Source organism: Pyxicephalus adspersus, chromosome 10 (genome assembly GCF_032062135.1).
Source record: "Pyxicephalus adspersus chromosome 10, UCB_Pads_2.0, whole genome shotgun sequence".
NCBI lineage: Eukaryota > Metazoa > Chordata > Amphibia > Anura > Pyxicephalidae > Pyxicephalus > Pyxicephalus adspersus.
This window is the reverse complement of record NC_092867.1, coordinates 17,698,893-17,710,562: the sequence shown is the minus strand read 5'-3', so window position 1 is coordinate 17,710,562 and position 11,670 is coordinate 17,698,893. Positions and strand designations below refer to the sequence as shown.

Here is an 11,670-nt window from a genome sequence, read left to right as displayed (position 1 = left end):
ATATATATATATATATATATATATATATACGAGGCCTTTGACACCTTGGCTGTATAGCAAGCAGTGCAGCACTAAATAAAATGTACCCTGACAAATCCAGAGTGACATATGTCAGTAAGCCAGTTCCCAGATGTTGTAGACAATGACATACTAAAAGGTCTGCAGCTTCCGAATATTGCCTTTTCGGTGTTGTTTTTCTTTTTATCTCTTTATAACAATTAAGGATCATCTTCTATTAGTAGAATAAACCCATTAATTCTGTCTTGTGTGTGCCAGTGACATGCCTAAGAAGGTCACCACTCTTTTCTCATGCATATTTTGTCTCTTTTTAATGAAGATTTCTGAAGACCTGCTACACTGCCACGGAGTGCAAAGCTCCCCCAAGCTCTTGATGCAACATACAGCAAGGACAGTGCTTAATCCCTTAATCCCCTCTTTCTCCTGGGCTTCACCCACAGGGGCCTAGAGACCCAGGACAAGTAATCCAATCAACAACAACAATGGGCTGTGGCTCCTCCTCCTGCCGCAGCCACAACAACCTGGCTGACTTTTGAAAAGATGGGGAGGGGAGAAGAAAGGTACTTGAAATTGGAAAGTCATTCTTGAAAATCCTTTACGTGACAACCGTGTTTGAACAAAAAGGGAGGGTGGCAGTGGGGGGAATGGGTCTTTGGCCTTTAATCACACGCATGGGAACAAGATTCTCAGTGGGGTCCGGTTTGGTGCGCATTCTTTAAAATCAGGCTCTGTGGCTGAGTGACAGCGTCGCAATGACCGATGCTTCCACGGTGATGGGGGTATGCAGGTGTAACATAAAGCAGCTCGTTCCAACCCACCCCGAGGGATCCTGTCACTCAACAGCAACTTTTCCAACTCCGCCGCTTTTCATTTTCTCAAACAGACTGTCTTTGAAATAGTGTGTCCTGATGATCATTACAAAGAGCTGTGCTCTTACAGAAGCTTGTGGGAGAGAGAACCCTTTCTTAACAGAATATATTAATGTTGTGCCCCGAATAATAGAAGAAAAAGAAATTTGCAGAGGCAAAAGGCACAAATACCCTGAAAACAAAAGCAGAGTTTATCTGCACAGCTTGATCATGTCTTCCAGCTCCATTCCCAGCAGCCAAGGATCTCACATGTTGCTTAACCTTACTTTAATCAACTTTAGCTCTGGCAAAAAGAAGGAGCCCAGGAATGTGTTCAGGGATTGCCAGCTATTTATTAACAAAGTGACAATCTGTTATGTTCCAGCTGCATTCTGTGCTTTGTAGTAGCTGTCCTTTGGTTGTATTGTGTGGTATATGTGATCACTACATGGCAAACATGCACACAATACTCTTTCTGAACTACAAAGTTCAGCAAGTCCAGTGCTACCTATCCATTAATTCTACAACCTATTTTCACAGACATTCTAGTTTTAAGCCATCTGACTTGAGTTCAGAAAAGATAAATATAAAATATGATAAAAAAAATCACAGATTACGGGTTTGAGACCTGCAGGTTACAAGAGCAATGCCCAGATGAGGACAGCACAAAAAGGTGGTTAAGGTTGTCATCAGATTTCTATCTAGCCTTATAGAAGTGGATGTAAATTTGAATGAGGAAAATACATGTAACAAATTTTGTCAAATTATAGCCAAAGTTTCTTTATTAGGCCAACTATCAATCCATTTATGATTATTAATAAAAGTCAGTTATTGCTTAGGCACACAAAATGCACTGAATATTCACAAGGAAATAGGTGCGGTGACAAGAAATTTGCGGACAAAACAGTAAAATACAAAGGCCTTACAATTTCTTCAATCTTTCCAGCTTCTTCCCTGGGCATGCGGTCTAGGAAGTCTTCATAATGTTTCAAGCCAATGGCCTGCTGGGTGGTCAGGTTTGCCTTGAGGCGGATGTCGTCTAGACTTCGAAATCCCTGAGAAAGGCATTTTAAAATAACTAGTGAACTCCATATATGTTCATATGAGACTTTACCTATACAAAATCATATAATGACAAAATGTATAGAAATAGTGTGCTGTTGTTAGCAACCAAAAGTTTATATTTTTTCATATTTTAAAATGCACTTGCAGCAACATGTTTCTTCTTCAAGTGAAAATTTCTAATACCGTGTTTCCCCGATGATAAGGCAGGGCCATCAAATAAGACAGCCCCCCCTTTTTAGAGAAAAATGTAAAAACAATAACTGTGTACTGTAGTCTTCTTCATGGGTAAATAAGGCATCCCCCTGAAAATAAGCCCTAGAGCATATTTTGGCCTTCCAAAAAAAATAAGACAGTGTCTTATCATCGGGGAAACAGGGTATGATCTGCACAGGTCTAACATGGCAACCTGGCACCCATGATCCACAATACCTACAAATTAGGACCCAAAACAAGGAAAAGGGAAACACAGAATGCTTACTAGAATTCCAATCTACAAGTTGAGAATTCCAATACAATCTTGTAAATTTTATGTCTGCTATATTCCAATGTCACAGAGACAGAGTATTTTGTGACTACACAATCCCATGCAACCTTTGGCAAATAAAACGTTAAAAGGTAAAAAGTAAAAAACGTAAAAAGTTAATAAAAACAAAAACTAACAATCAACCTGAAACCACTTTATATGTTATTACATACCTGTTGGTACCAGCTCTGGGCTGTCTTCACACCAGCTCCCCAGATGTTAGAGAAGACCTCTAGAACAGCAACACTGTCGCTGATGTGATCTATCTTGCGCAAGTGTCCACTGTCCAGTATTTCATCAATTTTCTCAGCCATCTTTTTACCAATACCAGGAATTTTTGCAGCTTCCTTAAAGTAACACAAACATAAACCGCATGTACCCAGCTCTTTAAATTACATCCCCACTTCCTTCCTTTTAACATGAATTGTTCTTAACAAATCATTAAACAACAATACAAGAGCTTAATAAACTATGAATGTTATCATACTCAAAATGTTTAAGGTATTTTTAAAGCAGGTGAGTGGAAAACTGCCTAACCCTTTGGGTGATCTTTTCTTCACCTGTTATATGTAAAAGTGAGCAATGAGCTTTGACAGAGTGTTCAACGTATCACCAGCACGCACCGTTCCAGGATTACTGGACTACAGACAATAGGGAATTGAGTAGACTGCTCCACTACAGCAACGTCTGGTTAGAACATTATACTACTACATTAAGTTATTACTGAGAATGCAATGGCATTGCTATGCACAAAAAGGAAGTGTTGAAAACAATAAGTTTTAATTTGCTTGTAATTTGCACTAGAAAATATCTGAAAGATTTGATAATCAGTGAGATAAATACATTTGCATTTAAAATATTCCATTCTTCAAAGGACAGAATAATGAACATGGGTAGGAAAGCCTGAATAATACAAAAATACTAAAAGACACGCAGCTTTAAAAATGTTTTTAACTGGTGATACTAATACTGTGAATACATTCACAACGGTATATGGGAACGATGTGCATGGCTATGGATTCAAAGAGAAGACATTTACATATTAGACTTTCTGTCTTAGACAGGATAAGCTTCTCACTTTCCTATAACAAATAGTTATAGGTGGGAATATTTTTTGTTTTAGTTTACCTGAGATGATGTGACTGGCTTATGGTAACTTTTTAACGCATTTATAGCCTTTGAATATCCAAGGGATCTCCAGCGGTCTCCTTGAATGGAGTAGGCCTTTGCGAGCACCTCCAGCTTGTCGGTGATAAACTGATTGTGATTTTTTTTCTTGGTTTCAGATGACTGGGCACAAACCCACTTTCCAGGCACTGTTGGTGCTTCCTTACTGCTCTTCTCACTCTCTGTAACTTGATGACCAAACAACAACGCATCCAGGTCACCTTGCGTTACACCAAAATCTTCTCCATCACTGCCCTCATCGGATTCCTTCACAGAAAAAAAAAAAAGATAACTAAGTTAGGAATAACTTTAAACATAAATACAAGAGCAAGAGAAAAATATATGCAAGTGGGGTTATGCGCATAAATATGCGCACTATGTGCATAAATTATGTGATAATAGATGTGATGGACAACCTCACTAAACAACGGCAAAGTTAATGAACCAGGAAGAGACTAGTCAAAGCCCTGGATTCTGGGAAATTATGGCTGAACTCAACATCTATAATGCAGACGGCTAGACGTTTATTTGGCAGTCACAAAATATATTGATAGCCAAGCAGAAAGGTATATTTATTAACAACAATCGTGAAAATGGCTTGTATAGCAATCATATACATTACAAAGACCACAATGGCATTAGACAGAAAAATATAGATCTGTCATGCTGCACACAATACTATGAATCCTAGCACATATATGAAGTGGTGATGAAACTGCCATTACTCACTTTTCCACAGAGTGCAAGCACTGCAGGGGACATGACGGGAACTAAATGATGACACAGGGCAGAGAAGACTGACCCATAGGCACAGCTTGAACTACAAAACTGCCAAGTCTGATTATTACACATATGGTAAGAATTAAAGATGCTTGTGTGGTCTTCTTAAATTTCCTAATATTCATGCCAGTTGGCAAACAAGATATAATGTAAAACCTGCTTTTAAAGTTATACCGGTTGGTTTCAGTATAAAACATCTGCAAATATAGGTAGAAGATATACGTAGCTATCAACGTGCCTCTGCAAATCTGGATACTGCTCTAATAAGTGGGAGCACCAAAACAGGCACCCCTTAAATTCTAAAATTGATAGGAGATTTCAATATGAAATGACCCCAACCTGAAATGTCCAACAAGCATTCCATACTCATTACAGCAAGCAAAAGGCTGCCCCACCCACCAGCTTCCATTAGAGGACCAGGCTTGACTAAATGCACAACCATGCAATGCAATAAATGATAACGTGTGGCATGGCACTTTTGGATGCAGTCACTTGGCAAGTAGTTTGAAAATCAATGTGATTTTATCATTTTCAAACCAAAACTGTTGCCCTTAAGGCAATCACAAACCTGTATAATAACAATATTTTTAGTAATGTGTTAAGAAAAATAACTTCTGTATAATAAGCCTATGTTATAAACAATCATCAATGCTTAGCTCCTAATCAAAAACTTTGTCAAGCATGATCCCTGAATTCAGTTATTCTCCTATTTTAAACTGTGTTGGTGCTTTCTATGTAATCCAGCAACAGAAAGGGTTGATAAAGATGGAGATGAGGGCTTAGTGATGACCTTTGACACAAAGCTGAAATTTGCATACCGGTATCAGGATTGTTTAGTCTGCAGACTTTGTAAAAAAAAAAGGAGTGAATTTACAACAGCTAAAAGAGTTTGTTAGGAAGATGCCATGATTGGAAAATGAAAAGGTTCTCTGAAATTGATTCCATTAAAAATTATTCTCAAAGTCTAAATGCATGTACAGTCATGAGCAAAAGTATGTACACCCCATGGAACTTATTTTCTTTTCCAGCACGGAAATATTGGAACTTCATTTAAAGAATACCCACTAAGAAATGTGATATATTTGGAGGGGGAGGCCTTCTGGCATTTTTAAATAAAATTTACTAAAACCACATACCCAGGGAATAGGCTTTGGAGCTTTTTTATCTGCAATGTAATCATCCACCTTGTCTCCTGCATTGTCAGTTGATTCAGATTTTACAATAAGTGACCAAATACAGGTCATTCTCTGAAAATCACATGGTCCCTGGCCTAGATACCCTTCCAACACAGTCATACAAACATTTAGCAACATCCTAGCAAAAGCTTATACCCTCTGGTTTAATGATGTTATCTGTTATCCTACATCTAACAAACCCAGATTGGACCAGCTTTGTCAATCTAGTTATCTGCAGAGACTTATAGATGTACGTTCTCATTTTACTAACACTCGGACACCAGGATATTGATGGCATTGTATGCCAATAAAACATTTGACTTCATACTTTTTGTAAGATCCCATGTGGTTCACAGTTTATAGGTAAAGCGGATATAACACAGAAGACAAAAAGTCACCAGGAGGTAGTACTAACTGACAAAAGAGACATGCAATATCTCTTTTGTCAAAAGAGTGTTTTTTTTTTGGTTAAGTTCTGTAATCGCAAATGCACTTTTTAGTGTAGAGTTGGGCTCTATGTGCAATGACACTGCATACACATACACATGAAGGTTACATCATCAGTTGCTATCCAATGGCCAAGGAGGATTGCTTGTATTCATTGAAGTCCGACATGAAGCTGGAGGCAAAGATGGCACTTTGTGAGGATGCAGTAATGACAAATCTAAGACCAGTCATTGCTGCATGGCAGTTGCAGACGGGTAAGTATGTGCCATAATCGCCAAGTATGTTGTGCATACTTGCTGATTATGGCAGAAGTTCACCAAGTTTAGTTCTACATAACCTACATTTACTGCATAACCTTTCCCTGATTAGAATTACATCAGAATTGTATTAGAGAACCTTCAGCTATAAAGTGGAGCTTTTCAATCTATATTACCATTATCATTGGACAGGTCTATCATGGAATCACAAGAAGAACCAATAATAAAGTCCTGCAGGATTTGAGAGTTCCAATTCTAAACCCAGAATACTTTTTATATATAGACAAAATGGATCAGCGAACTTGAGAAAATCCACTTACTAATTCTACAGCTTTATATTCATACTGGTTGCCTTTTGCTTGATCCTACCCCCAGATATCAGTATTAGGACACATTTCCTTATTTTATAAATTCTTATTATTATGGCCAAGAGGCCAACAGAGAGCACATTTTGTAAATCTAGTTTTGTAATATCAGTTATGCCTCTAAAATATAATCTAATTTAATCTGTAAATGAACAAAAAGCAATGCATAATAATGACAGCTCTATGTGCAGTAGGCTTTCGTACACTGAGCTCTATGTGCACTGTGCTTTTTTGTACACTAGTGAGTGAGTACCAACTAAATGTATCACATGATAGATAAAAGAATAACAATTAAAGAAGGCAATACAATATTTAGAGATCGCATTAATAAAATCTTAAATTGTTTATTAATTAGGTACTTTTGCTCTAATGAGTTAGAACTAAGCAGCTGAGAAAATTGTCCACCTCACCTGCACATTAGGCACTTTACAGTCACTGAGGTTAGAGACATCACAAGCCTCTTCCTTGTGGGTGCAGCCAGCTGAGACTTGTGGCACTTCATCATGCTCTTTCTTGTCATCCACAATGCCCGTGTGCCTTTGTTCAGACGTTGCTTGGTCCTTCACATCCAGGTACCTGTCGTACGATTATAGTTATTTTCAGATTCATCTTTACATGTGGTTTTATTGAAGTTTTCAGACATACAGTACTTGCATGCCCATGGGGCAAATACTTGAGTTTAAGGGGAAGCAGGAACATAGCTATTAAGTAATAACAGGAGATTTCAGGAGCAAATTCTAGGAAACTGGTAAGCAGAAGAAAGAGGCTTTCAGGAAATAATTGATAAACAGTTACAGCTGTCAGAATAAAGGTAATAAGTGACAATACAACTGAATTATTTACTGTGCAGGACTTTTAAAACTACTCCCAACTTTTTTCTTCTTAAAGGCCAAGTAAACCCTAAATTACACACTGATCTGGATAAAAGCGCTATTAGGTTGGGCCGACACTTAAATGTTAACAGTTTTGCTTGAAAGAATATAAGATGGTAAAAGAAGCCCTAAAAGCAAAACATGCTGCTTCCAGTTTTATGCAGCCATAGCTACATGCTATATATAATAATGCTATATAAACTAATGGTCTATACATACTTTTTCTCACCCAAAAAGATTATTGATGATAAAATTGTGTGGACATCTAGTGTTAGTGAAAAGTGATCTGCTGTTTTGTATTAGTAACGACAGCCAACCAATGGGTGCTGTTTTACAATTGTACATATCAATGCATTGGGGTGCCTCACACTTGTCGTCCTATCTTCTTTATAGAACAGAATATCATGCTTGGCAGTCATTCAACCTTTCTGTACAGTCATCAATACTAAACTGACAAGCTAAATTTTGTTTACATATTCAAGGTAAGACCTCGTTTTCAGCCTCATGGTAAAACAGTGATGCTATAACAGCATACTACAGCTAAAAATCCCAATTTTTGGTTTAGCACAGATATTAGTATGCATTTTACAAGGCTTCCATAAATAAAAAAAGATGCACGGGCACTTTTCTCATATGTTAAAGGAGGCTCCTTTCTAGAAATGAACCCACTTTTTACCAGGTACATTTAATTGCTTGGCACCCCTATGCCACTTCTGTATACTTCCCTTGCCATCATGTCTGCCCACTGGAGCAAAGTCCAAAAAAAAAATATCCTGTGTATGCTCCAACTAAGGATATCACCTAATATTGTAGCGCAGACACCCAGGGCTGCCTTTGGAAAACAAGAAGAGGTACTTGAACATGCTCGGTGTATTATGTTGCTTTGTGGCCTAGACATAGCAGCAAGAGAGCAAGCAGAAGATGAGTAAAAGAAGCACAGGAGTCATAGTGAAAGCATAGGTTAACTTTAATGTGAAATATGCACATGAATGTACCCAACAAGTCCCTAGTGGAACATTTTCCTTCTATTTCTGATCTGGATAAAACTCAACACAAGGGGAGGGGTGACCTGACAGAGCATCTATCCCAACAATAAATTTAAAAAAATGTTTTGCCTCTAGTTATACCCTAAGTAATGTTTTACAAGACACTTACCTGTCTGGGATAAATATGCTGTACCCCGCTGTATTTACTACCTTCTTTTCTTTTATACACAGGCTTAACCAGCTGGACTTCACTAGCTGTACACCTATGGGTAGCTTCGTCAATTTTAAAAGCCGGAATGCACGGTCACAATCCATCCCCTCATCCACTATAGTGTGTGTCACCTCTGGACTGAACTTGGGAGAGACCTGGCCACCATTCTGAACGATCTGTTTCTGAAAGATGCCAGATCTGGCTTGGCCAATTCCGGCCTGAAGGATATAAGCACAGACTCCAGCAAAGCATTCTCCTAAAGGAAAGTTAATAGAAAAGTTTATCAACAATCTTACTTTCATTGTCCATCTGTCATTATTCAATCTGATTACATAATTCATTTGGAGTTGAACTTGCAAGCTCAATAACTCAAATAATGTTTTCGGTCCAACCAGTGTTCTTCTCGGTTACAGGACCCCTTCCCCTATGTAATGGAGCTTAAATAGGTGTTTTATAGACCCAAATAATTTTTTTTTCCTTTTAAATTGTAATTTCACAAACTTTTTCCAAAAATATAACAACAAATATGACAATAAACAATAACAAAACAATGTATAGGTAACACAAGTGAGTAGAAATAAATATTATCCATCTTGCATTACCAGGCCATTTCTCACAACAGATTAATAGATGTTTGTGAACATAAAATTACTAAACAAGGGGGGTAGGATAGACATGGGGGCCAGGGACCAAAGCATTTTTTTTGAATAAGTTGACTGAGCTGTCAGCCTAGAACAGAAATGTGTTACTGCAAAATTACCAAGTTAAAATACGCAAACAACGACTAGCTAACGATGGCGATAAGCGAGGAATGTCGCTGGAAACGAATGACTGTCCCCGCGGATTGGGCGACAATCGTCTGCTATCTATTGTGTGTACGGTCCTTCAGTGATCGCGGATTGTTCTGCTATACACTTTCCCCTGTACATGTCACTTCCTGCATCATTGAAACGATTGTATCTCGTGTAAGTAAATTATTGGTGGATTAAATTTTAACGATCGAATTGTTTCAGCATGTACAGAATTGTGCACAATAATATCGTTTAAAAAAATTGTTGATCGGTCGTTAATCGTTCATTTTCTAATGACAATTATTGCACGTGTGTACCTAGCCTAAGACTTTTCACACTGTTCAGGCTGAACCACTGGAGGTTAAGGGTTTCCTTTCTTTGTGCATTCAGCCAACACAGAAATAACATTTTTTTTGTTTCTTCATGCAGCCAACCAGAACATCTATTTTAATTCTGCACCACCAGTATGAAAATCTGATTGGTGTACATGCACCTGTGCACATGACTGCTCTTCATGCTATATTAATAAATACAAACCTGGATCAGAGCATAGCAGAGATGAGCCTGCAGCTTGGCTGAGTTTTAGATGTTTTCTTACCTTGCACATCAACATCTTCCTTTATCTTTTTTGCTTCTTGTGTTGAGTTGTTACCTTCTCTCAGCCGTTTTACTTTGGGAAATGCTTTAACGATTCCTTTTGGTTCCATGCAAACTACCTTAAAAACAGGAAACTATTATCAGTCGACTCTTCACACTTACAATAAACATGTATGTTGGTCATTGCTTGCTGCACCTTCACATCTCGTGTATATTCTGTATTGTTAGCTGTGCCTACTTTATAAAAAGAAATTACGAGAATGTGTGATCAGACCTCACATAGCCTGGCTGGGGTAACTGGGTGCACACTTTCCATAATAAGTAATAGTGAAACAGCTCTGTACAGGTTCCACTCGCTTTGTACTGCACAGATACCATGCGGTCGCTTTACAAAAAAAGTGAAGTGAATTCTGACTTTGTAAGTTTGCTTAGTGCGTAAAAGGGAAGCTGTGCTGATGTCGATCATCCAATCACATACCAGCAAAGATCCTGCTTTGATAGTAATTCTTCTTGAATTATTATTATTTATATAGCGCCAACATACTACACAGCACTGTACATTAAATAGGGGTAGCAAATTACGGACAGATACAGACAGTGACACAGGAGGAGGAAAGAACTCTGACCAGAAGAGCTTGCAATCTAAGAAGTGGGGGAATTAGCACACAATATGTGACTGGGTATTCTCTGCAAAGTAAATTTTCATCACTTTCCCTAAGGCAGGGGTAGGCAAACTCCAGCCTTTAGGCCAGATACGGCCTAGCAAGTAGTCCGTTCTGGCCTAACGACTCCCTGGTCTATTCGGTCTAATCCCGTCCGGCAGGGGTCGGCAACCCGCGGCTCTTGAGCCTCCTTGTTATACCTCCCTTCCCTATTTACTGCGGCTGGCGTTAACACCTCCACCACCGGGGTAAGAGGACATTCCCTCTCCTCTGTATGCATTGTGGAGGAGAGGGATTTCCTTTTAGGGGTGTTCCTGGGGGGCAAAGCCATCAGCGCAGGACTGGAGAGAGAGAGTCCGGCCTAGTGTGCCTTCTTAATCTCCTAAAATGGCCTAGTAGCCAAAAAAGTTTGCTGACCCCTGCTCTAAGGCTACACCTCCCCTGGGTAATTTCTGATCAAGATGAATGAGTGTGATTGTCTAGTGTGAGTACATCAATCCACTGACATTGTTTGGAGCAGTGGTCCCCAATTCCTGGGGGACCACTGGTGGGTTGGGGGCGGCAGGTGATTGGTGGCGCCGGCGGCCCTCCTTGCACTGCTTTGGAGCTGGTGGCAGTGGGGGAGAAGGTGTCTCTCTCTGCTTGCATATTAGCTGCTGGGAGTGGTGAAGCAATGTATGTGGGGCTTGCACTTCTCACCCCAGCTTTCTTACCCTGCTCTGCTGTTCTCAGCTAGTGTGCTGACAGGAGGTGGAGCTGTTGGTGGTGGAAGAGTAGTGTAGGCTGTAGATGTACCAGGCTGCAGCAAAATTTTGTGTTGTGGCCAAGCCGTGCCGTCGGAAAGATTGGGGACCACTGGCTTTGAGCAGTGGTCGCCAACCTTTTCGGACCTACAGACCACTAAAT

The 11,670-nt window shown here is 39.3% G+C and overlaps 1 protein-coding gene across 2 annotated transcripts in view; it reads right to left on the bottom strand.

The window, feature by feature from the left end:
- POLL (DNA polymerase lambda) overlaps window positions 1-11,670 on the bottom strand; it is a 17,281-nt gene that overhangs the window by 2,927 nt on the left and 2,684 nt on the right. Inside the window, exons 2-7 of one of the 2 annotated variants that reach the window (XM_072424396.1) lie at window positions 10,043-10,221; window positions 8,673-8,970; window positions 7,056-7,221; window positions 3,583-3,888; window positions 2,628-2,801; window positions 1,793-1,921 (exon numbers count right to left, since the gene is read on the bottom strand). In XM_072424396.1, the coding sequence (XP_072280497.1) occupies window positions 1,793-1,921; window positions 2,628-2,801; window positions 3,583-3,888; window positions 7,056-7,221; window positions 8,673-8,970; window positions 10,043-10,118 (1,149 nt within the window). In that variant the 5' untranslated portion in view covers window positions 10,119-10,221. The remainder of the gene's footprint in view (window positions 1-1,792; window positions 1,922-2,627; window positions 2,802-3,582; window positions 3,889-7,055; window positions 7,222-8,672; window positions 8,971-10,042; window positions 10,222-11,670) is intronic. The other variant, XM_072424395.1, reaches the window with a different exon arrangement.